At 39.6% G+C, this 25,517-nt stretch overlaps 1 protein-coding gene across 17 annotated transcripts in view; it reads left to right on the top strand.

Moving 5' to 3' along the window:
• The window catches only part of DOCK9 (dedicator of cytokinesis 9), a 370,241-nt gene that overhangs the window by 252,274 nt on the left and 92,450 nt on the right, over positions 1–25,517 (top strand). For all 17 annotated transcript variants that reach the window (XM_058276466.2, XM_058276467.2, XM_058276470.2 and 14 more), the window contains 8 exons: positions 4,230–4,304; positions 5,104–5,244; positions 5,715–5,918; positions 6,296–6,418; positions 12,721–12,803; positions 13,395–13,517; positions 25,134–25,213; positions 25,300–25,487. In XM_058276466.2, coding sequence (XP_058132449.1) covers positions 4,230–4,304; positions 5,104–5,244; positions 5,715–5,918; positions 6,296–6,418; positions 12,721–12,803; positions 13,395–13,517; positions 25,134–25,213; positions 25,300–25,487 — 1,017 coding nt within the window. The remainder of the gene's footprint in view (positions 1–4,229; positions 4,305–5,103; positions 5,245–5,714; positions 5,919–6,295; positions 6,419–12,720; positions 12,804–13,394; positions 13,518–25,133; positions 25,214–25,299; positions 25,488–25,517) is intronic.

The following is a 25,517-nucleotide window of genomic DNA, read 5'->3' on the forward strand; positions in this document are numbered from 1 at the left end:
GACTATTCTGGGCCTTCTATAAGTAGAATCTTATACTTTGTACTCTTTGTGCCAGGCTTCTTAGCTCAATGTTATGTGACCCACATTTTTAAAAATAATGAAGTCGAGTTGAATAGAGGATATCCAAGTACAGTGTCCTTAATAATGATCAATGTGCTGTTACAATTGTGTGTATGTATATGGCATGTATTTTGTAGTTCATGGTCAGAGTCTGAAAAATCCAACAAATACAGTGCTTTACTTTTTATTCCGCTTGCTATCAGGTTTTTAAAAAACATTTTTTATTTAAGCGTTTTGAAAAAGGCAGTAGGTAATTTTTCAAAGGTAAAAAAAAACGTTTTAATTAAAGTGTACTGTCATTTATTCAACATCTTGCCATTGAGTTTGTAGGGAGTGGTTGTTTGTGGGCACTGCATTTCTGACTGCCTACTGTGTGCAGCCTGTGGGGCCCAGGAACAAACTGGAGACCTGCACCTGGCTCTCAGCCCATTCACAACTCAGGGCCTGAAGGAAACGTGTGGTTTGGGCTGGGTTTCATCTCCTCCCACCTGCACCCCACCCTTAGCATATCTGGGGTAAGAATTCTCTGTACCTGTTAAAGCAGGAGGTTGACTGGTAACCTGCTCTACTCTTTAGAGGGAATGCATTCCATGGTTTCAGAATCAGAGATTGAAGAGCAGGTGGGAGGGCATGATGGGAGAGAAGTGCAGGCACAGGGCTGTGCTAGGAGGGAGAGTTTGGTCAGAGGCTGAAGAGGAAAAGTTGTCAAGCACCAGGGAAGGAAGCTGAGGAGAAGGTCAGAGGTGGGAGGCCAGGCCATAGTTAAGTGAGGATTGCAGAGAAGTAAGAATTGCAGAGAAAAGGAATAGAAGAATGGGAGAAGATTGAAGGTAGTTGAAGGTGGAATTTAATCCACATTCCCCTCTGGATTCCTCTTTCTGCCTCATCCTGTTGCCCCGGCTTTTGTTTTCCACTGTGACTGAGATATAACTAACAGGATATGATCAGCAGGAAGTAGTTTTAGTATAAAAATAACTAATGTCTCATTCTGGACTATTATAGAGGCCCTTTACTTATGGTACAAGTGATATGGGCCTAGGTTTCAGAGTATTTTGTATGTTCTTAGAACTTACGTCTGTTCATTTAGTACTGAACATCTGTATTGTTTTCATATTGGCACACATGGTATCTACTCTAAACCCATTCTTTTCCTCCTATTGTCTAATATGGAACCCAGCATACTTTTGTTATAAATGTAACAGGATTTATAATATCAGAGTATGCAATGTTGTAAACATTTTTAAAAAAATTAAATATACAAACTGTAGTTGACGTTTGTTCATTGGTTTCTTTTCCTTTTTTCTTGACTTTCCACGGGTAACATGGTCAGTTTTATAAACTCCATTACTAGTTATTTAAGGTGCCAGCCATTGTGTCTGTATGAATAACCCACTGCTGTGCTCCAGTGTCTGAGAGCACAGTACTTACCTTTGTTGAAGTGCTCAAGCAGATGATTCAGAAGTAGGCTACGTTAGTGTGAGTGGTGGCATGCAGCGCCTTGTACTGCTGGTTTTGTAAGGAAACGTCATGGCAGTTCAGTAGAAAGTAAATAGTTTTGATTCTCTTATGTAAATTCTACTTGTACATGGTCTAGCGCTTGACTCTGAAAAATAAGGAAAAGTGATAAGGAAATGGCATTAAAACATGATCCCTTCCCCATATGGAGAGCGCCTGCCTCCACCTCAGCCACGCATTTTACCCTGAATAATCTTACCATTCAGCAAGCTACAAGCTAGAACTGTGGGTTTTGTTATGGGCCTTGCCACGGGTCTAGGAGGCTGTTGTGATCACCCTGGAGAGATGAACAGAGTTGTGGGACCATCTCAACCTACCTAAACCCTAAAGCTCCTATAGATTTCATCAAAATAAACTTTGTTGTGCCAAGGGATCACCTTGTCCGACATTTTTATTAAAAAATGGGAGTGGAGTCCAGGCAAGGCTAAGTGGTGTAGCCAGTTAATGGCTGAGCCTTAACTCGAACTCATTTTCTCATCTACCATTCTGGTGGTCATTTCACGTTGCTAGGTATAGACAGTGGGTTAAATAGAGCCATGATAGTGTTTGGTTCATTGCTAAGAACCTAGCAAATCCATGGTGGAGAAAATTAGAAGATGTTTAATTTCTCACTAGCCTGGATTATAACTGTAATCATAAACTTGTTCAGTCACCAACAGAGAGGGCAGTACACCTTCTCCACTGATGCTGTCAGTGCCCCATTGAGTGGTGAGAGGTGAGGTATGATTCATGGCCTGGGGGAAAGTAGCAGATGAGAAAGAACATCCTTTTCTGACTTTATAGACTGAACAGTAGAAACAGACAGTAATGGAGAGATTTGATTTCCAGGAAGAGAAGATAATTTAGAGGTGTCAGGTACAAGAAATAATGAGGTTTGAAATGACTTCTATATCTGAAATATCTTAGAAGCTTCTTCCTTCTCTACTCTTTCTTTCCATTCTCAAATCTTGGCTCTTCAGCCTCTCATCTCTGCCACCACACTTCCCTCCATGCTGTCTCCTCTTCTGTCCATCACTTCAGTGTTGGGGCCCGTGAGCTTCTGTCCTGAAACTCACTTTTAACCCTTGCCCACTTGGGCCCCTAGGATTTCAGTTCCCACCTCTGTTCTGATGCCTTCCAAATCTCTAATGCCAGCCAGACTTCATCTCTGCCTTGTGCTCAAGTCCTATCTATCTAGCTGTCCACTGGCCATTTCCACTTGGAAATCCCACCGGCATCTCTAAGCCCCACTTTGTATATCTTCTTGACAAGCCGGCTCTTATTCCTCAACCATCTATGCCAATTAATGGATCTTACCATTCAGCAAGCTACAACATAGAAATGTGAGACTTGTTATGGGGCTTGCAATGAGTTTAGCAGCCAAGAGAGATCTTGTGGGCTTCCTGCTCCTTCCCTTTTTAATCCATTGCCTCAGTCCTACCCAAGTGATGCAGATCAGGTTATTTTATTCCCCTGCTTACAATATTGCAGGTGTTTCTGGATTCTGAGTGAAGTCCTCCTCAATCCTTAACATATAAATCCTAGACTCATTTCTTTTTGTTTTTTCCCTCACACCCAACCTTTCATCAGCAGTGAATGACTTGGTTATTGCTTAGGTGTGCCTGTACATGTGCACCTGCTGTTCCTTCCCTTAGAATGCTTTTTCTCCTTTCCTGGCCAAACATTCCTTGTCCTTCAAAGTGGGCCTTCCTTGGAAGGTCTTTCCTGACTGCTGCTCATGGTCCAGGTCAGTTTCCACTGGACTTACACTTTCTTTTGTCACGTTATTGCCTGCCTGTGCTCTTTTGGGGTTCTTTGAGGGCAGGGACTTTGTTTCATAGGAGTAAGTAGGGACTTTGTTTCACTCACATTTGTATCCCCAGTACCTGACACATAATAGGTGCTCAGTAAATATTTATGGAATGAATCAGTAATGCCTCCTCTTTCTGCCACAGACTCCTCCACCTGTCCTTCAAACTCTATCATAGTTTTCTCAACCCACTCGTTCAAAACATTGCTTTCTCTTCCTTTTCCTGACTGGACTTGAAATCCTTTCTCCCACCTGGTTCGTTTTCCTCAGTGCCTGTTCATGCCATGCATCCTTCACATGCATCCTGGATTGTTGATGTTTTTTCCCTTTCACTTTCTAAATCCTCCCTCCCTCATTCAAAGCACATCCTCTGTTCCATTACTTTATGAAGACTTTCTTAACAGTTTGTTTATTCTCATTTCTTTGTATTATTTTTGCCTCTGCAATTGATTGTTGGCTTCCTAAGGGCAGAGATCATCTTTTAAATTCTTTTTTTTTGCCCACAGCACTTAAATTGTGTGCTACATACTTGATAGTACATACATGTTCATTGAAATGCAGTTGACTTTTCAAGATGAGGCACTGTTGTTTAGCAGCCTGAATCTTAAAAGCAGGGCATCTTTCAAACCTAATCGGACACCTATGAAATACAAGGATTTGTTTATTTTGCTTTATATATATATATATATATTATTATAATTATTTTTATTGGAGAAGTTGTAGGTTTACAGAAAAACCATGCATAAATCACAAAGTTCCCATATACCACCCATTATTAACTCCTTGCATTATTAGTGTGGTACATTTGTTATAATTGATGAAAAAAAAAGATTTTATTCAATGTAATTTCTTTTTTATTTATTAGAGCACTAGAGAAGCAGAAATCAAACTGAAAAGTGAAAGCAGAGTTAAACTTTTTTATTTGGACCCAGATGCCCAGGTAAAAAATATTTTAATATTTAAAATTTAAAACGGAGTAGGTGGAAGAAACTTTTGACAAGGCTGTTTGTTTTGGATTGGCAAGCAATATAATAACAGTGTAGCAAATTTGAAAATAAAAGGAAAGATAAAAACTACCTATAATCTCATCACCATAACATGGCTATGTTAATATTTGATATTTAGTAGGTTCTTGAAAATTGAGAGAGTTTATCCTATGACATTCACAAATGCCCTCAAGTCCACAAAATAATGTATAATGTACCCTCTTAAGATAACAATCACTGTAGATGCCCAGGAGTCAGTGATATTTCCTGACTAGCCCAGACTCAGTCCCAGATACAAGTCTTACAGTGTGTGAGAGCCACGTCTGTGTCCCAATAAAATCCAAAAACATCTGCATGGCATTCCTTCAGTATTCCCTGTAAATAGTAAGCAGTTCACAAGGCTCCTTGAAGAGGGCAAAAGTTCTGCTACATTTCCTCCCATTCATTAGTTATCTTTTTTATTGACCTCCTTTTCCCATTTAACTTTAATCATAATCTTTACAGACTTCATAACCACAATTTTTAAGTTCTGCCTAATCATCCATTGAGTAGATGTATCATTGTTTATTTGACCATTATTATAAATTTAAGTCTTTTCCATTTTTTCATATTGTAAGTAACACTATTGTAAGTAAATGGTTATGTATAGCTTTTCCATATTTTAGAGTCCATAAGCTACCTTTCTAATGGGATTTTTAAATGGGAGCCTAATATATAGGTATATTTACACAATGTTTATATTTTATTTTAAAGAAGCTTGACTGTTCATCAGCTGAGCCAGAAGTGAAGCCATTTGAAGAGAAGTTTGGAAAAAGAATTCTTGTCAAGTGCAATGATTTATCTTTCAATTTGCAATGCTGTGTTGCTGAAAATGAAGAAGGACCCACCACAAATGTAATTTTCCTTTAAAAATAAAGATTTTTTAGAAATATTCAGAGATTTCAGATATGCTCCTTGCTGTGCAGCAGGACATGATGTACTAGGTCTTCGTATCAAAGAGGTGCAGTGGTTTATCTTTACACAGATAGTTGTTTAGTCTACAGGGACAGGATGCAATGACAAGGGATAAGGAGGGCAATTTTACGTTCAGCATTCCAGGAGTAGGTTATCTTCTCAGATGTTTGAGGAACTCAGGTGTTTGTTTTCTGTAGAGCACAAATTAAGTGACAAAGCACATATACAATAATATTTTTTTTTTTTGTCTACAAAAATCTTTATAGCCTAACACTTCCTGTGACAAAAGATGTAATAATCATTGATGGCAGGTGTTAATAGGTCTCATTACTTCTTCTTTGATAACAGAGTTCTTTCTTCCCAGACAGTCTGAGCTATCGCAATAGTCTACATTGTCTTGTCTTGTTCAGGTGGAGCCTTTCTTTGTTACTCTCTCCCTGTTTGACATAAAAGACAACCGAAAAATTTCTGCTGATTTCCACGTGGACCTGAACCATTTCTCAGTGAGGCAGATGCTGAGTGCCTCGCCCATGGCTCTGATGAACGGCAGCGGGCAGAGCTCACCTGCCCTCCAGCACGTGCTGCAGGAAGCCGTCATGCAGTATCCAAAGCAGGTGGGGACACAAGCGCCACTAAGAGTTATCGTGCACATGCTCCGAAAATATATCAAAAATGTCAGGATGAGACCTTATGATGCACAATGGGGGTATATTTGACTGTTAATTAATTAGATGGTTAAAGCAAGGTGAGAGAGAAGTGATTTTGAAAATGTCTTATTTCTTTATCTAAACTTCTTCCTAGTTTCCTCCCCTACCAAGTAGATTTTTTGAGTGGATGAGGTGCTATTGATCAGTTTGGCACTTGGTGCTTCTTAATAGCTATCCTGTTTCACTGTTCTTCACAGCTTTAGAAAATTTTATGTTCATCAATTTGTTTAATACAGCTATGGATTCTAATTCTACTTACTGATAAATATTGTTTGTCCTCACAGGGAATATTTTCAGTTACATGTCCTCATCCAGATATATTTCTTGTGGCTAAAATTGAAAAAGTCCTTCAAGGAAGTATCACACATTGTGCTGAGCCATATATGAAAAGTTCAGATTCTTCTAAGGTACAAATGATTTTTATGCTCTATGATGAAAAGTAAAAACAGTTGAAGTTTTTGGTGACATTATTTTGAATAGTAATGCTTAAAAAATCAAAGTTAAGCCATATTTATATTCTAAAAGATGTAGAATACTTACAATGTATTTAATTTTACATGTTGAGTTTTCAATGGAAAGTAGGCCTATGTGTAAATAAAATGCTTCATTTGGCTAGTCTGTCTTGATATCCTAAAATAATTTGCAGGGAAATTACCAGCTTAACGGTAATCCTTCTGTCATTAAAAAAATGCATGGAAGGGGAAGTGGCTGTGGCTCAATCAGTTGGGCTCCCATCCACCATGTGAGAGTCCCTGGGTTCGCATCCTGGGGCCTCCTTGTGTGAAGACAGGCTCGCCGGCTCGCTGTGGAGAGCCACCCAGCCCGCAAGCACCACAGAGAGCCGACTCAGCAAGGTGATGCAACGAAAAGGGAGACAAGTAAAAACACAGAAGAGTGTGATGCGAATGGACACAAAGAGCAAAACAACAAGCAAGCCTCAAGGGGTGGGGGGGAATAAAATAAAAATAAATACAGACACACAGAAGAATGTACAGCGAATGGACACAGAGAGCCGACAGCAAGCAAGCCGCAAAGGGGAGGGAGAATTAAAAAAATGCATGGAGGGATCAGATGTGGCTCAAGTAGTTGAGTGCCTGCTTCCCATATATGAGGTCCCAGGTTTGATCCCCAGTACTTCCTAACAAACAAGAAAGAAAATGAAAAAAACTTGGGGAAGCTGGTGTAGCTCTAGTTGAGCACTGGCTTCCCACATATGAGGACCTGGGTTCAATCACTAGCCCTGGTACCTCAAAAAAAAAAGACAAAAACAAAAAAACCATGGATTATATTCAAACAGTTCATTTTACTTGGATGTCTCTGGGTTCTGGAATTACATTTCGGTTCATTTACAGTCACGTGAGTTTCATTGAGTCAGTCCTTAAGATTAAGTGACTATTGTTTTAGATATTTGTGTTTTAAAGCTAAGAAGCTTAATTTTACAAATGTGTCATGAAGTCGTTATCAAGAGAAACTATTATCCAAGGTAAGAATGTACTTCATTTACTGTGCCTGTAATAAGAAAGAATGGGTGTTTGTGTTTTTCAGAAATACCTAATTAAAGGCTCTTTGCATACACTAGCAAGTCAAGATACATGGTATTATAATTGATTGTATGGAACAAAGAATTTCTTTTTCCAAAGAAATAATATCATAAATACAATTAATGTCCTATAAAGTCATGGAATATATATTTGTGATGAAAAAATAGCACACAAACCAAATATTTGAATGGGTATATTTTTTCTTGTTTAAGGTTTTCCTTCTTGTTGACCACTAAAAAAAAAGTGGGATTAATTAGAAAAAATTAGAGACAACCAAGAATTCTGTACTGAGTCTCAACTGAAAGTGACTTTGAAGCTTTTCACAGTTTTAGCAGTGAATGGTCCAGTTCTTTTTTTTTTTTTTTTTAATTTTAGATTATTCTCTTCAAAGCAGTTGTTTTTTTCCTACTTGATATTTCCCTCCCCAAAATTCTCAGGTAACTGAGCAAAGATTAGGAGAAAAGGATTGAGAAAGAAGAGAGCAAGCGAGAACATGTTGTACATGCACGTACTTATTTGTCTGAGTGGAAATTATTGAGCTGGGGTAGTGAAAGAAGAAACGTGGGGAGACTGGGGACGAAGAAATACTTTTGGTTCAGGTGGTGGCTGGGTAGTGCCATTGATTCCGATCCACTTGTTTTTTTTCTTTGTCCAGAGGAAACAATATGTATTAGTGTCTTTAGATTGAAGAGGAAAGAGAAACATACAAAATGAATGTTTGGCTTGCTTTCAAAGTAGCTTTGTTACTTGGGAATGGCCTGGGTATGGGCCTACTGTTGAGTTACTGAATGTTAGAGCTAAAAAGGGTATTAGAAGACATCTGGTCCAAAACCTGCTTTCATAGTTCAGAAAACTAAGGTGTAGAAAGGTTTAGTTACCTGCTCAGTATCAGTCAGCGGTCATAACTCAAGGGCACTTGACTATTCTCCCTAGTTAGAGTTAGCTATTGAGTGCTGTGGTGCCTGCCAGTGTAACAGTATTTTTAGCTTTTTTTTTTTTTTCTTTCAAGTTTTTGGTAAGAGGTCACCTGGGAGATGGGCCTTGATATGTGGACTAAGAAACTGGTCACCCATTGGAGTGGCCACTCCACAGGCTCTAACTTGAGTTTACTAAGTTGATTCAGAGGTTCCTGACTTCATTTTGGGGAGACACCCATATATCTCAGGTGTGTTCTCCAAGATGCAGGGTGCTCTTTAAAAAACATTTTCTGGTAGTCAGAAGACCTGGGTTCTGAGCACCTGAATAACCCGAGTGCCTTGGAGAGAGCTCTTCACCCGTCTGGGTCCCCTAGAACCCATCTCTGCCTTCCTCACAGAGACAGTGGTAGGATGAGATCACGTATGAGACAGTGCGGTGGACACCAAGAAGCGCTGAGCACATGTAGGACATTATTGTTTAGTACAGTTTCAGTCAAGCAAAAGCCCATTTAGCCAGGCACATTCTTTCAAAAAGTGAGCCTTTTTGGCTGACGAAAACTCATATAGTTTGGTTTCTGGAGATAAGCTGTTTAATTTTCTAAACCAAATCTGTTAGACCTTGAATGAGAAACTCTTTTATGTTTTGATTAATAATCAATGAAGGCTCAAGATAAAACCTTTTCCACTGATTTTGTGTGCAACACATTTCCAAGGCCCATACAAAGCAACTCGATTACTTCTCCCTGCCATGAGCAGTTTCAAATCTGGCCTCTCATGTTGGTGCATAAATCACATATCACTGTGCCTTAAATTTTATGCTGTATATTGCCTAATGTCCATTGAGCATCTGTTAAAGTCTCCTTTTCCCTCATTACTTAGAGAATGTAAAGCCAGTCCATGTATACATTACTCCAGGCAATTGTTTTCCTATCATCTCCAAGGCATTAAATTATTAAAGGGGTAGTTAAGGTACAACCTTCTTACATCAGGCAGAAGATGTTACAGAGGACTTTTTTTCCTGTATTTCAAAGTTGTCTTTTCATATTCTCCAGCATGGTCTAGACCAGCGGTTCTTAACCTTTTTGTTCCATGGATCCTTTTGCCCGTCAGGTGAAAACCACGGACCCCTTACTAAGTCAACACTACACTGTGTATTATTTAATAAATATATCACACCTGTACCAACATGGACCCATAAGAATAATGTTTTGGTTTTTTAAAAATTTAAATTCAAGCTCATGGTGGACCCCTTGTTAAGAACTCCGGTCTAGAACATCATTTGGAAGAAACTTTTATGAAAAGTTTCTGTAGGTGTCTACTATGAATAGATTAAGAAAGGGTGGGAGGGGAAAGAGAAGGAGAGTGACAGAAGGGAAAAAGAAAAAGGAAAAGAAAAAACTAAAAGAACAAAAATGCATTTTTTACTCTGCCTTTCAAACATGTTATGTTCTATTTACACCCATGGTAAGTCTCAGGGCTCTGTCTTCACATGCTGCAGGGAAGAATGGAACTTAATTGAAGCTTTGTGGGTTTTTTGTTTTAAAGATTTATTTTCTTTCTTTCTTTCCCGTTCCCCCCCCACACACACACACACCCACCCCAGTTGTCTGTTCTCTGCTGCATGTTCTTCTTTTTGTCTGCTTCTGTTATTGTCAGCGGCACGGGAATCTGTGTTTCTTTTTTGTTGCATCATCTTGTGTGTCAGCTCTCCATGTGTGCGGCGCCATTCCTGGCAGGCTGCACTTTGTTTCATGCTGGGCGGCTCTCGTTACGGGATGCACTCCTTGCACGTGGGGCTCCCCTACACGGGGACACCTCTGCGTGGCATGGCACTCCTTGCATGCATCAGCACTGCGCATGGGCCAGCTCCACACGGGTCAAGGAGGCCCGGGGTTTGAACCGCGGACCTCCCATGTGGTAGACTGTGGTAGCCCTATCCACTGGGCCAAGTCCACTTCCCCCGGAGCTTTGTGTTTTAACTTTAAATTTTATGCAAATATTGATTTTAGTCCAGAGCATATTCATTATCGTTAAAACTTAAAAATAGTAGTTTCTACCCAAAATTGTTTAGTTAAAATTGACACTGCAGGAGGTGTAGTCCATTTTACCTATGACTGTATACACCTGAGACACCACATGTTGTCCTGGGGAGGCATAAACAAACCTCACTTGAAGAAGGAAGAGGGATCTAGAGGATCTCCTGACATTTATTTCAATCCAGATTTGTGTTTTCTACTTTACTTTTTTTTTTAAAAAAGATTTATTTATTTATTTATTTATTTCCCTCCCCTTCCCCCCTCCGCGCCCCCGGTTGTCTGTTCTCTGTGTCTATTTGCTGCGTCTTTGTCTGCTTCTGTTGTTGTCAGCGGCATGGCAATCTGTGTTTCTTTTGGTTACGTCATCTTGTTGTGTCAGCTCTCCGTGTGCGCGGCACCATTCCTGGGCAGGCTGCACTTTCTTTTGCGCTGTGGGGCTCCCCTACACGGGGGACACCCCTGTGTGGTGGGGCACTCCTTGCACGTGCGTAAGCACTGCGCATGGGCCAGCTCTACGGGTCAAGGAGGCCTGGGGTTTGAACCATGGACCTCCCATGTGGTAGACAGACGCCCTAACCACTAGGCCAAGTCTGCCACCTCTACTTTACTTTTGAAGGCAGCAATTCCCACAGCATGGTTATGGAAGAATCATAAAATTTTGTAATTGGAAGGGGTCATGTAAAGTCTAGCCAAGTTCTTCATTTTTCAGGTGAGGAAAGTCAAGCCCAGAAAGGTTTGGTGGCTTACAGAGTCACACAGCTGGTTCCTGTTTGCCTTATTGTTCTACTTCTGGGTCTGCTAGTTCAGCACTTCTCATGCTTGAGGGTGCACACAGATCACCAGAGAGCTTGTCAAAATGTTCTGACCCAGGAGGTTTGGAGTCAAGTCTGCGACTGCATTTTTAACAAGCTCTCAGGTGATGCTGATGCATCGGGTTTGCAGCGCAACCTTTGGTTCACAAGGTGCTAGAGCACTTGACTCAAAATTGGTTTGACTTTGATATACTTAAGGAATTAAAAGCTCTACCAACTTCTACCACTCTGACTTTCTGAATTAATCAAACTTTGCATTGATAACGTAGTATATGGTAAAAGCAAACTTGGGGAGATTATGTGTTATCTGCTTTAGCCATAAGGGTATAGTTAATTAATAATAGGACTGCCTTGCAGCCATGTCTCAGGCCAAGAGCAAATACGGTTTGCTTTGCACTAAAGGGTTAAAGGGGTAACACACAACAAACCAAAATTGATCATTAGGAAGTGAAAATAGAAGTTAGCAGTAATTTAGTCTTTTTTTTTTAAGAGTTATTTTTATTTTTATTTATTTCTCTCCCTTTTCCCCAGTTGTCCGCTCTCTGTGTCCACTTGCTGCATGTTCTTCAGTGTCTGCCTGCATTCTTGTCAGCAGCACCGGAATCTGCGTCTTGTTTTGTTGCGTCATCTTGCTGCAACAGCTCTCTGTGTGTGCAGCGCCATTCCCTGGGCAGGCTGCACTCCTTTTGCGCTAGGTGGCTCTCCTTAAGGGTTGTATTCCCTGCGTGTAAGGCTCCCCCACATGGGGGACACCCCTGCGTGGCACAGCACTCCTTGCGCGCATCAGCACTGCATGTGGACCAGCTCATCACATGGGTCAGGAGGCCCTGGGCTTGAACCCTGGACCTCCCATGTGGTAGGCGGATGCTCCATCCCTTGGGCCAAATCTGCTTCCCAGTAATTTAGTCTTAAAACTCCAGAATGTAGAATTGAAAAACCTGGCAACTTAATTCAGCACCTGTAATATCATTAGTGCTCTCATCAAACTTCAATAATGTGATATCTTTTCTCATGAATTGCAAATATTAGTAATTATCAATAAACTTGGTGGGCTGGCAGCCTTTAGTCATAAAGAACTATTAAATCCTATGAAATAGTGTATTTATTACTGTGAAGACCAAAGAAAAGATGTGCATTTTGGAAACAGTTCTCACTCTATCAAGAGGGGTCTCTTAGGAGCCGAGGTATTGTGGTCCATTCTGTGAGAATCAATGCATTAGCAAAAAACTGCACCGAGTGTAAATCTAGCCATATTCATTACTGCAAGATGCACTTTTTTGTGCATGTGGTACTATGCTGAGGGCTTGGTTAATGGATGTGTGATGATGGATGGCTCTCTGTGTCTAAATTCTTCCTCTCGGTGGTATGCAGTAGCTCATGACTTTATTCTTACGTCTTCCAAGGTTGCCCAGAAGGTGCTAAAGAATGCCAAGCAGGCATGCCACAGACTGGGACAGTACAGAATGCCATTTGCTTGGGCAGCAAGGTAAGGGGAACAGCTTTTTTCAGTTAGATACATACACAGAGACATGCAGTCTGAGAGAGATACTGACCTATTCTGCTGGCATTATCCAGTGAAGGAGAGAATTAGAATGTGTAAAGTTGAAAAATAAATAAGCTTCAAATCTGAAAAGCCGTTTATTGGACCATATTTCAGCTGAGCCACAGAGGGGAAACATGCTGGCTGGAGGGTCGCCACGTTGGAACTGGCAGGGTGGACAGGAGTGTTTACAGCAGAGCTAGGATTCCAGGTCCCACTCATGTGTCTCCAGCTGCGAGTAAGGTGGCAGCCCAGAAAGGCCTACAGATGATCTTCATTCGTGGTGTCTCCTTCTTAAGTGTTTGACTGTGTATGTTGTTTCCTAAGCACAAGCTATTTGCTGGAACTGTTTTCTATGGAAATTGAATTAGTTTTAGTCATCCTCATAAATAGCTTCTATGTCTTTAGAAAATGATATTTCTGTTGGCGACAGCCAGTGGAATAATAATTAGTCTTCACATAGAAATCCGAGTTAAATTATGGATGTTCTTCGGTCCTTTGAAAACCCTGTTTAGAAATTTTGCTTTGATATTTCAGGACGCTGTTTAAGGATGCATCTGGAAACCTTGACAAAAATGCCAGATTTTCTGCTCTCTACAGGCAAGACAGCAATAAGCTATCAAACGATGACATGCTCAAGTTACTTGCAGACTTTCGGAAGTGAGTCTCAAGGTGTTATTTGTTTCCACTTGAAAAATAAAAGTGGTGGGGGTGGGAAAGGAAGCAGTCTTAAGTTGCTCAGCTCAGGCATTACAGGGAATGTTGAATGGGTACAGCTTATGTGCACCATTATGGGCCATGCTTCCTCAAGTCCTTGGGGAGAAAGAGACAAAAGACTGAAAATCCAAAGTGGAACCTGGGTAAGTTGAATTCCATAAAGAATGATTTCGGTGGTGCTGTGTGGAATGGGCTGAGCTAGAGATGAGCCCAAGGAGGGAAGGAGACAGTCGAGAAACCTTGGACAGAGGATGAGAAGGGCCTCAGCGAAGCCACTGTGGGAAAATAGGAAGAAGGGACTGATTCAAGTTATGTCATTGAGGCAGAATTCATAGGTCTTGGTTTCCTGACTAGGTGTGAGGGTAAAGGAGAGAAAAGTGGGTGGTAGTTTTAGACTCATGGTATCATTACCTGAATGGTGACTGGGGGGAGAAGATGATAATTTCTGTAGTGCTTACTCTTTGCAGCATTGTTCTAATTCCCCTGGGACTTTTCTGGGAATGAGAAGGAACTGAAGGTATTAGGAGGTAATGAAATGAAAAGAATAGCTAAAAGCCAGGTGCTAATAGTTTTATGCCATAGATACCTTTCAGTCTTATTATTAGTTTTTTGTTTTTAAGGCAATAGCAAAGATTGAACCCAGGACCTCGTACATGGGAAGCAGGTGCTCAACACTTTTAACAAGTGGTTCCCTCATCTCTTCCTCTGTGACGGGATAGAGATATTACCTACCTCGTTATAGATAAAGCACTTAGAACACTTGAGCTACATCTGTTCCCCTGTTTCATTATTTTGATTTTTTAAATGCAAGTCAAAGTAACAGTTTTATCAGTTTGCCTAGAACTCAAGAATCCTTGTTTTGCTTTCTTTAACTTCATTTTTTTGCTTGTTTACTTCTCCCTCTGCAAATGGTAAGAGTAGAAGAGATATGAGCCATCGAAACAGGCTGAATAAGTTCCAAAAACTTAGAGATATAGTTCTAATAATACTGTGAAGCAGGAAAGTGTGGACACACTAGATTGTTAAGGAGAGAAAATTTTATCTGTAGGACCTCGTTTTTGAAAGAAAATATTTTATATATTTCTTTTTGTAAATAGCTACTTGAAAAAATAGACAGGCATGAAAATACTCATATAAGATATCCACAAACATTTTAATTGTGCTTATTATCTTCGAAGAATGAGCTGATGGATGATTTTTCACTTTCCACTTTATAGCTTTTCATGATTCTATAAAAACGTTTTTCTTAAGTAACATTTACTTTTATATTCAGCAAAAGCAGACAGACAATAAAGTTTTTTAGATGTGTTTTTAAATGTAGAAACCCTGTCTCAGAAGTTACTTTCCAAGCTGGTTGGCTTAAGATGTCCCCCAGAGTGGGGGCACCTGAGCTCGTGATTCTGTCTTCTACATGGAGACTGAAGGATGATGCTTGTAGGGTTAGAGTCAAAAAGGGATCCAAGGGAAGTGGATGTGGCTCAAATGATAGAGCTTCCGCCTGCCATATGGGAGAACCTGGGTTCAATCCCTGGGGCCCCCTGGTGAAAAAAAGAGAAAGTGTGCCCATGTGGCAAACCATTGTCCACATGAGTGCCCACTTGGTGAGTCAGTACCCCACGCAAGTGAGTCTCATGGCAAGATGATGATGCATCCAAAAAAAGAAAAGAGACAAGGGGAGAGTCAAGTTGAAGTGTAAGAGAAACCAGGAACTGAGGTGGTGCAATTGACAGGAAACTTCTCTCCCCATCAAAATTCTCTAGGATCTAATCCCACTGAATCCTAGAGGAGAGAAAATGAGAAGAGAAGACAACACTGACAGCAAAAACAGCAGGGTGGGAGGAGGGGAAAGGGGGGAATAAATAAATAAATCTTTTAAAAGAGAGGGTGGGGGATCCAAGGGAAAAGCCAGCAAAGAGCACAGACCTTCAATGGTTCAGAGCACAGCGAGAACCAAGTGTGGGTTCTTCCCTGCACCCCATACCTTGGTCCCTGTGCTCGTTAAGAAGGGGCCAGTAGAAGAGTGTGCTCCACAAGGCCAGGTAGAGACCCCGGAGCTACTACCAGAATCAGAACGTGCAGCTGCAGAGTGTAGCCAATACCCTTCTTAACACGAATCTAAAGCAACTCCAGCATCTGTTCTCCATTTTCTTCACAACAGAGTTAGGGAAGTAGGAGATTCTTTTTTATTTTTACTTTTTTTAACTTCAGCTTTGCTGTTTTTCTTTACTCGTTACTTTTTACAGGAAATAATCTGGTATCAGTGGCCTGGCTACACAGATTGGATCCAAAACTATCATCGTTTCTGCTGTCATTATTATCTCAAAATGTCAGTTAATGTTGGATGAGGAAAGTGTTCTCAAACTGCCCCCTTCTTTAGTAGATAGCTGCCAAAACTCAAAAGCCACTTTCTCCTTTTTACTTGCAATAATTACCAGGGGATATGTTCCAAGATTTAGGAAGAAAACAAATTCTGTCAGATGGATTGTGTTGCTGAGATATATGCTCCAGGAAATATTTAAATAAGAAAAAATACTTGGTATTTTGCATTTATGATAGTATCTTTTCTAACTTCTGCAGAAAGTCTAAAGGCATAAAGGCAAAGTATGAAATTAGAGCATATTCCTTAAGATGTAGACTTTTTTTTTTAAGGAGGTACAGAGGACCTCATCCATATGAAGCAAGCACTCAACCACTGAGCTACAGTCACTCCCAAGACCTTTTTTAATGCCACCATATTGGGCAGTTAAGGTTGTAATACTCTCAGGTTATTTGCATATAAGGTTTATTGTGTTTATCTGTTTATTTTTGCATTTATTTTCTTTGGATTGTCGGTTTTGGTTAAGTCTTCCCTAGTTTATATTTGCAATCTTTCCTCCATTCCCCTTGATTATTTCACATGTAATCATTCTCCAAACCCTCTTTGTAGGTTTACTCCACCATGTTTTTCTCTCTGCCTAAATTGTGCCCCCTTTCTGCCCCACCAAACAGCCCCCAAATCACCAAGACATACGTCATACGTATAGCCCTTTTTCTTTTTCTCTCTAAGGAAACCCTACTAATCTTTCAAAGTCCAATTTATAATTCACTCCATAGGCAGACCACAGGCAGGTTATTCAGCTTCTCAGCTTGATTCTCTTATTATTCCCACCCCTTTTTATTAGAGAAGATGTGAGTTTACAGAACAATCATACATAAAATACAGGATTACCATATACTACCCCACCACCACCTTGCATTGGTGTGGAACATTGGCTACAATTGATGATAGCACATTTTTATAATCATGCTATTAATTAAAGGCCATGGTTTAACTTAGCTTTAGTGTTGTGTAGTATAGTTCCAGGGCTTTTTAAAAAAATTTTATTCTGTTGCTATATATACAATCTAAGATTCTGCTAATTGCATTCACAGTGTTGTGCTGCCATCATCACCATCCATTATCAAAACATTTCCATCATTCCAAATAGGAACTCTGTACATTTTAAGCCTTTAATGTCCCCTTCCCTATCCCTACCTTGTTCCCTGGTAACCTATATTCTATATTCCAAATCTATAAGTTTGTTTATCCTAATTGTTTCATATCAGTAAGATCATACAATATTTGTCCCTTTCTGTCTGGCTTATATCACTCAAAATGATTTCCTCATGGCTCATCCATTTCGTTGCATGTATCAGGACATATTTCTTTTTATGGCTGAATAATATTCCATAGTATGTATATATGACATTTTATTTATCCCTTCATAAATGAGGGACACTTGCATTGCTTCTATCTTTTGGCAATTATGAATAATGCCACATGAACGTTGGTATGCAAATATCTGTTTGAGTTCCTGCTTTCAGTTCTTTTGGGTACATACCCAGAACTGGGATGGCTGGGTCATATGGTAGTTTTCTGCTTACCTTTCTGAGGAACTGCCAAACTCTTCCACAGCATTTTTCATTGCCACTGGCAATGAATGAATGTTCCTTTTTCTCTGCTTCCTCTCCAACACTAGTTATCTTTTCTATTTTTTTAAAAAGCAGCCATTCTAATAGGCGTGAAATGGTATCTCTTTGTGGTTTTTGATTTGTGTGGTTAATGACGTTGAGTATCTTTTCAGGTGCTTTCTTGCTGTTTTGTATCCTCTTGGGAGAGATGTCTATTCAAGTTTTTACCCAATTTTTAATTGGATTGGTTGTCTTTTTGTTGTTAGATTGAAGGATTTCTTCATATATTCTGGATATTAATTCTTTCTCAGATATGTGATTTCTGAATATTTTCTCCCATTGTGTAGGTTGTCTTTATTTTCATGATAAATTCCTATGAGAAACAGAAGTTTTTAATTTTGATGAGGTCCCATTTATCAATTTCTTCTTTTGTTGCTTGTGCTTTGGGTATAAAGTCTAAGAAGTGATTGCCTAACACAAGGTCCTGAACATGGTTCCCTATGTTTTATTCTAGGAGTTCAGTAGTTCTACCTCTTTTATTTTTAAGTTTTTGATCCATTTTAAGTTGATTTTTGCCTATGATATGAGGGAGGGGTCCTTCTTTTTTCAAAACAGATTTGATTTCGCAGCATCATTCATTGAAGAGACTATTTCCCAACTGAGTGGTCTTTGTCATCTTGTAAAAAATCGTTTGGCAATAAATGTGAGGGTTGATTTCTGAGCTCTCAGTTCTATTCCATTGGTCTGTATGTCTGTCCTTGTGCAAATACCATGCTGTTTTGATTACTATAGCTTTGTAAAAAGTTTCAAGATCAGAAGTTGGAGTCCTCCAACTTCATTCTTTTTCAAGATGGCTTTAGATATTTAGCTATTTAGCTTTCTATATAAATTTGATGACTGGCTTTCCATTTCTGCAAAGGTTGTTGAAATTTTGATTGGAATTGCACTGAATCTATAAATTGCTTTGGATAGTATTGACATCTTAACAATATTTAATCTTCCAATCCATGAACTTGGAATATCCTTCCATTTATTTAGGTCTTCTTTTTTTTTTAAAGATTTATTTATTTATTCCCCCCCCCCCCCCCCCGGTTGTCTGTTCTCTGTGTCTATTTGCTGCGTCTTGTTTCTTTGTCCGCTTCTGTTGTCGTCAGTGGCACCATTCCTGGGCAGGCTGCACTTTCTTTCGCGCTGGGCAGCTCTCCTTACGGGCGCGCTCCTTGCGCGTGGGACTCCCCTACACGGGGGACACCCCTGCGTGGCAGGGCACTCCTTGCGTGCATTAGCACTGCGCATGGGCCAGCTCCACACGGGTCAAGGAGGCCCGGGGTTTGAACCGCGGAGCTCCCATGTGGTAGATGGACGCCCTAACCACTGGGCCAAGTCCGCTTCCCTATTTAGGTCTTCTTTAATTTCTTTAAGCAATGTTTTATAGGTTTCTGTATACAAGTCCTTTACATTCTTGGTTAGATTTATTCCTGGATATTTTATTCTCTTAGTTGCTATTTTGAATGAACTATTTTTTTTCTTGATTTCTTCTTCCAATTGTTCATTGCTTGTGTGTAGAAACGCTACTGATTTTGGATAATGACGTTGTACTCTGCCATTTTGCTGAATTCATTTATTAACTCTAGGAACTTGGTTGTGAATTTTTCAGTTTTCTGTATATAGGATCATATCATCTGTAAACAGAGTAAGTTTTACTTCTTCCTTCCCAGTTTGTATACTTAGACTTTTTTTTTCTTGCATAAGTGTTCTGGCAAGAACTTCCAGTAAAATGTTGAATAACAGTAGTGATAGTGGGCATTCTTGTCTTGTTCCTGATCTTAGAGGGAAAGCTTTCAGTCTTTCACCATATGGGATTTACATCTATGTCTATATTAGTCAGCTAAAGGGGTGCTGATGCAAAATACCAGAAGTTGGTTAGTTTTTGTAAAGGATATTTATTTGGGGTAGGAGCTTACAGATCGCAGGCCATAAGCATAAGTTACTTCCCTCACCAAAGTCTATTTTCACATGTTGGAGCAAGATGGCTGCCGATGTCTACAAGGGTTCAGGCTTCCTGGGTTTCTCTCTTCCATGGTCTTGCTTCTCTCTGGGTTCAGGGTTCCTCTCTTCCTGGGGCTTGCTTCTGTTTCCTCTGTGAGCGTACTTACCAGGGCTCCAGCTTAAGGCTTCAGCACCAAACTCCAACATCAAAACTCTGTTGTTAGGTGCATATATACAAATACACATTTATAATCATTACATCTTCCTGTTGAATTGTTCCTTTATTAGTGTGTAATAACCATCTTTTCCTTCATAACTGTTTGTGACTTAAAGCCTATTTTATCCTATGTTAGTAGAGCTATACTAACTCTCTTTTGGACACTACTTGTATGGTGCATATTCTTCCATCCTTTCACCCCTCAACTTACTTGTATCTTTGACTTTAAGATGAGTCTCTTGCAGACAGCATATAGTTGGGTCATGCTTTTTTATCCATTCTGCTAATCTCTGCCATTTGACTGGAAAGTTTAATCCATTTACATTTAAAGTCACTACTAATAATACAGGACTTTCTTCTGCTATTTTCCTATTTAGCCTTGTTAAGTCTTACACTTTTTTTTGTGAAAGCCTACTTTTATATTTATATGCTTTCTTGTATTGTAGCATATATATATCTTATATATGTGGTATTTATGATATATTTTTCAACTGTTTTCCTTGTGGTTACTTTCTTTGACTATTCCTTCTGCCCCTTTCTCTCTTTCTTTTCCTCCTGGGACTTCCATAACACATATATTGGTGGACTTGATGGTGTCCCATGCTATCTTAGGTTATTTCACTTTTAATATTTCATTTTTCTTTCTGCTCCTCAGCCTGACTCATTTCAAATGTCCTGTCTTCAAATTCACTGATCCTTTCCTCTGCCAGCTCCATTCTGCTCTTGAAACCCTCCTGGACAATTTTCACTTCAACTGTGGTGGTCTTCAAGTCCAGTAGTTCTGTTTGGCTCCTTTTAAAAATTTCTTTTCTTTACTTTGTTCTCTCATATTGTTCATTCATTGTTTTCCTGATATACTTTGGTTCTGTCTCTGTAATTTACTTAATCTCCTTGAGCATTTTTAAGATCATTTTTTAAAAGGCTTTATTTGGTATGTCCACATTCTTCCTTGTTGGTATTTTCTGTATTTTTATCCTCTTCCTTTAGATGGGCTGTCATTTCATGTTTCTTTGTCTTGTATTCTTTTCGTGCATACTACACATTTTGATATTTTAAAATGTTAGCCCTGGGATTTATTCCTGGGATGTCTGTTTCTTGGTTTTGTCACCAACTGATGATTAAGTCAGAGATTTTCTTGACCTTCAGCACTCTTATCAGGAAGGTCCGCCCAGGGCAAATGCAGTTTGCTGAACTTTCCCTGACGTTCTGGTCCTCTATCTTGTCCTTAGCCTTTGCTTATTAGTTGTTTTGGAGTTCCCCTGTTTACAGGAGTTGGGTTGTCCATTCTTGTTTCCCAGGGGACAAATCCCCACCTTCTTGGTGTTTGAAGCCAGTGGGCTTTTGTTCCTGACTGTCCATTTTTACAGTTTTTTACATTCCTTTCATTGTCTCATGCTCCTTTTGCCTGGAAGGCAGGTTCTGAGAGGACAGTCACCCTGGGGAGCACTTTCCTAGCCAGAACAGGACCAGGACCCACGAAGGGGGCTCAGACTAGCTCCAAAGTCACTATGGAAGAGGTTGCCCCCCAAAGCTGAGCTCTCCTGGCCTGCCCAAAAAAGGCAGCCCTTTGGCTAACTGCCCTCCACCACCCTGAGGAAGCGCTGAGCCTTTAAATCTCCACCACTTCTGCCCCTGTCTGGCAATGTTGAAACAGTGGCTGCTGCAGCCTTTGTCCGGGGCAGGTTGAAAGAATAGCTGCCTTCAGAGACGGGATCCAGCGATCCAGACTCACTTTAAAAAGCTTTGAGCTGTGATCAGCTGTGCCCACCCTGTTCTTAGGGAAGAGGATGTTTACATCCCTTTCTGTCATCAGCAGCTCGCCAGGGAGTGGACACCGCAGCGACTTACCTCGAGAGTGGGGATGGGTGCCAGTGCACACTGCGCAAAGACAGCCATTTACAGTTCTTTATCAGCCTTTTCCTCTGGCCTCTGGAGTTTCAAAATAGTTGTTTCATATAATTCCTGGCTGATTAATAGTTGTTTTGGTGGACAAACTGAGTCCTCGAGCTCCCTAGTCTGCCATTCTCCCCGGAAGTTTGCCTCTTATTCTTTTAAAAGGGTAGATAATAACAGCCTCTGCCTCTTAGTATGTGGTGGAGAATTAATGAAAATACATCTTAGGGTGATTTCCCTCACTGCAAACACTAATCTGTTCTTCTCATTTCTTTCTCAGTGGATTTAAATATTCTGTATTGTGGATGGTGTCAGAGTGATTTTTAAAAAATGGTGCAGAAGGTACCTATTCTTTCATAGATGAAAGAGGTGAAATTCATTACTCTTGAGTACATACGTATAAAGGTATTATTTGTAAAAATCAGGCTATTTCTGCCTCAAGGAAGTAAATACAACTGCATAGGTGTCTCTCAGATTTTGTAGAATAGATTCAGATCTGGATCATTGTGTTGTAAAATTGCTCAAATAAAATGTTTATGATAGAAAAGTATAGCAAGGTACTCTGTTTCAAGAATATATATGCGAATGAGGGTAGATGCCCCTGAAGAACAAATATCATTGTGGGAGTACAGTGCATGCTAGGTGGGGAGAAGTTCTCAGAAAGTGATTGTTGAAGAGTACTGCTGACCCTCCTTCTACTAGAAGGAAAGGTTATTATGTTTATGACACATTCCGCATGATGTGTACAGAGGCAAATCGATGGGTAAGACTGGACTGTACCTGGACATCTTTTGGCCAGAAATCTTTTTTTTTTTTTTTTCCAATTTTAATTTCAATTTTTTAACTTTTTATTTTGAAATACTGTCAAACCTACAGGACAGTTAAAAAAAAAAATTCCAAACCCCACACAGAGAACTCCAGCATATCCCTACATCCCAGATACCTAGATCAACCATCTTTAACATTTGCCACAATTGCCATAACAGTCTATCCATCTATCAATCTTATCTGTCTATGTATCTGTATTTTTATCAACCATTTTCTGAACCCTTGAGTGTAGGTTGTTTATATCATGTTCCTTGAGTACTTAGCGCTGCCGTGTACATTTCCTAAGAACAAGGTTGTTCACTTATGTAACCATCTTAGGTGTAGTTAGCAAGTTCAAGACAGGAATGGTCAACCAGGGTGCCATAAGATCCTGCCACTTTAAGTAGCCTTTTCCTTGATTTGGTACTCCTGTTACTGCAGCCCTTTAACTTTTTCTGGAGTTTTGATAAATTTGTTTCTGCCAGTTCTTGATGGTTATTCAAAGTTTCTGTTCAGGGAGTGGAGCTCACTCAACCATCTGAATGGGTTGAGGCTGGCCAGAAATTTAAAATGTGTAAAAAAAAATTATCATCTTGCTTTCCTGGCAGTTTCATCTCTCAGAACCTTGAGGAAACTATAATTGGAATTGCTAATTTAAACTGAATTATGAACAAAAGATAAGGGGGGAAGAAGTGATTCTGCAACTTCTAGCTTGTGATGGGTCTAGATCAGGGGTTCTTAACCATTTTTGTTCCATGGACTCCTTTGCTAGTCAGGTGAAAACCACAGACCCCTTACTAAGTCCAGACCATATTGTGTATTATTTAATAAATATATCACACCTGCACCAACACATGTCCACAATAATAATTTCAATTCAAGCTCAGGATACCTAGTTAAGAACCCCTGTCTAAGTAGACATAGTCAACATAGTCATTAGTCATGAGGAAGCAAGAATTTAGATTTCTGTGGAAATCTTGATTCAGATGAACAATATCCCAAAATATTCTGGGAAGTTATATGTGAGACTGTTTAATAGATAACACTAATGTCTGAGGAATCTTTCAAACTAGGGCTAGGAACTTTTCAAAAACGGACTCTATGGGCCAGTGATCTTTGATGGTCTTTGGCAACATTCTAAATGAAAAATTTTAACAGATGGCTTGTGAAAAACCACCATTTTGTTTTCTAGGAATAAGTTATGTCTTGTCTAACTAGTCATCCTAACCACATTTCTTCTCTCTTTTTATCTGGGTTACTAAACTAGGACAGTAGAAGATTACAGCCTATGATAGAGTAAATATACCAGGAATGCTGTGTGCAGGGAGGACAGTTGTTCAGCTGCTTGAGTAGCCAGATGCAAGCAAGAGTGATTAATGGGCTAGTTTCAGTCAGAAGATGGGTCTCTACTGGTTTGAGAAGGAGCCTGTTCTTGGCAATATCCGGTGCAATATCTTCATCAGTGACATTTATGGGAATGTAACTTGCTGATTAAATATCTTCATGACATCAAGCTATTAGAAATATCTAATGCATTAGATGTTAGAATCTAGATTTTGAAAGGTTTTGACAAACTAGAAATGGCTAAATATAAAAGGATGAAATTTCAAGAAGGTAAAAATAAAATCCTGTATTTTAGGCCCCCAAACATAATTGTATAAATATAGAATGGTGCATTGTGATAAAGTGTGTGGAAAATGATTTAGTAGTTTTAGGTGACTGTTAATTTAATATAGAACACTAGGATGATGTGGCTACCCAAAACCAATAACGTCTTGGCTGCCTTAGTAGACGGGTGTGTTGTTCAAAACCACACGGCTGCTGTACCTTAAGCTGTCAGACCATCCTGGGCTTGGCCTGTGCAGTGCTGGGCTCCATGATGTAAATGGAGGCATTTTCCTAGGAGAGATGGCATGGAAGAAGGCACAAAAAAGCTGAGCACAGAGGGCTTCAGAAAGCCATGGTGATTGTGTTTAGATGGCTGAAAGGTGTTGCATAGGGAGATATAGCTAAGCCTTTTGATGAATGAAAGTTTCAGGGAAGCACACTTCACCAAATGATGATGAAGAGCAATTTGGAGATGGAATGCCTATGTTGAATGTTTCCTTGTCAGGAAGGATTGAGGTATGCAGTGCTTGTAAGGCATATCAGAAAGGAGATTCTTGAATTCCGCTGAGGTCAGACCAAATGCAAACAAGTATTCCTTGAGCACCTACCTTGTACCCATTGATTTGTCAGACACTGGGATCCAAGATGCCCTCTAATTCTGAAATTTGATTATTCTAAATGAGCCAAATATTTATGGTGAGGAAGGAGTGGTTCTGGAATACTTTATTTAACTCTAACCTTCTTGCTGATATTTCTAGACCTGTGCTGTCCACACAGTAGAAACTAGCCACACCTGGCTACTGAGCAGTAAAAATATAGCAAGTCCAAATTAAAGAATGCTGTCAGTGAAAAATATACATCTGATTTTGAAGACTTAGAAATAGTATTTTTATACCGACTAAATATTGAAATGATAGTGTTTTTGACATATTGGGCTAGATAAAATATTAAAATACTTTTACATATTTTTACTTTTTAAAAAATGTGGTTACTAGAAAATTTTAAATAACTTTTGTGGCTTGCATTAAATTTTGCTTGGAAATGCCGCTCTGGAATTCAGGTTCTAGAACTAACATAACTTACCATTGTTTGACTTTCTCTTCTTCTGTTTGTAGACCTGAGAAGATGGCTAAACTCCCTGTGATTTTAGGCAATCTAGACATTACAATTGATAATGTTTCCTCAGACTTCCCTAGTAAGTGTAAGTTCTATGTGATAAACAGACAAAATTTTGTTTGGTTGGTTTTTATTCCAATTTGGTTGTTTTAAATATCTTTTCAGATTATGTTAATTCATCATACATTCCCATGAAGCAATTTGAAACCTGTACTAAAACGCCAGTCACATTTGAAGTAGAGGAGTTTGTGCCCTGCCTCCCAAAACACACTCAGCCTTACACCATCTACAACAATCACCTTTATGTTTATCCTAAGTACTTGAAATATGACAGTCAAAAGTCCTTTGCCAAGGTGAGTGCAAAGATTGAGATTTCAGTTTTG

The sequence above is a fragment of the Dasypus novemcinctus genome, chromosome 15, assembly GCF_030445035.2.
Source record: "Dasypus novemcinctus isolate mDasNov1 chromosome 15, mDasNov1.1.hap2, whole genome shotgun sequence".
Lineage (NCBI taxonomy): Eukaryota > Metazoa > Chordata > Mammalia > Cingulata > Dasypodidae > Dasypus > Dasypus novemcinctus.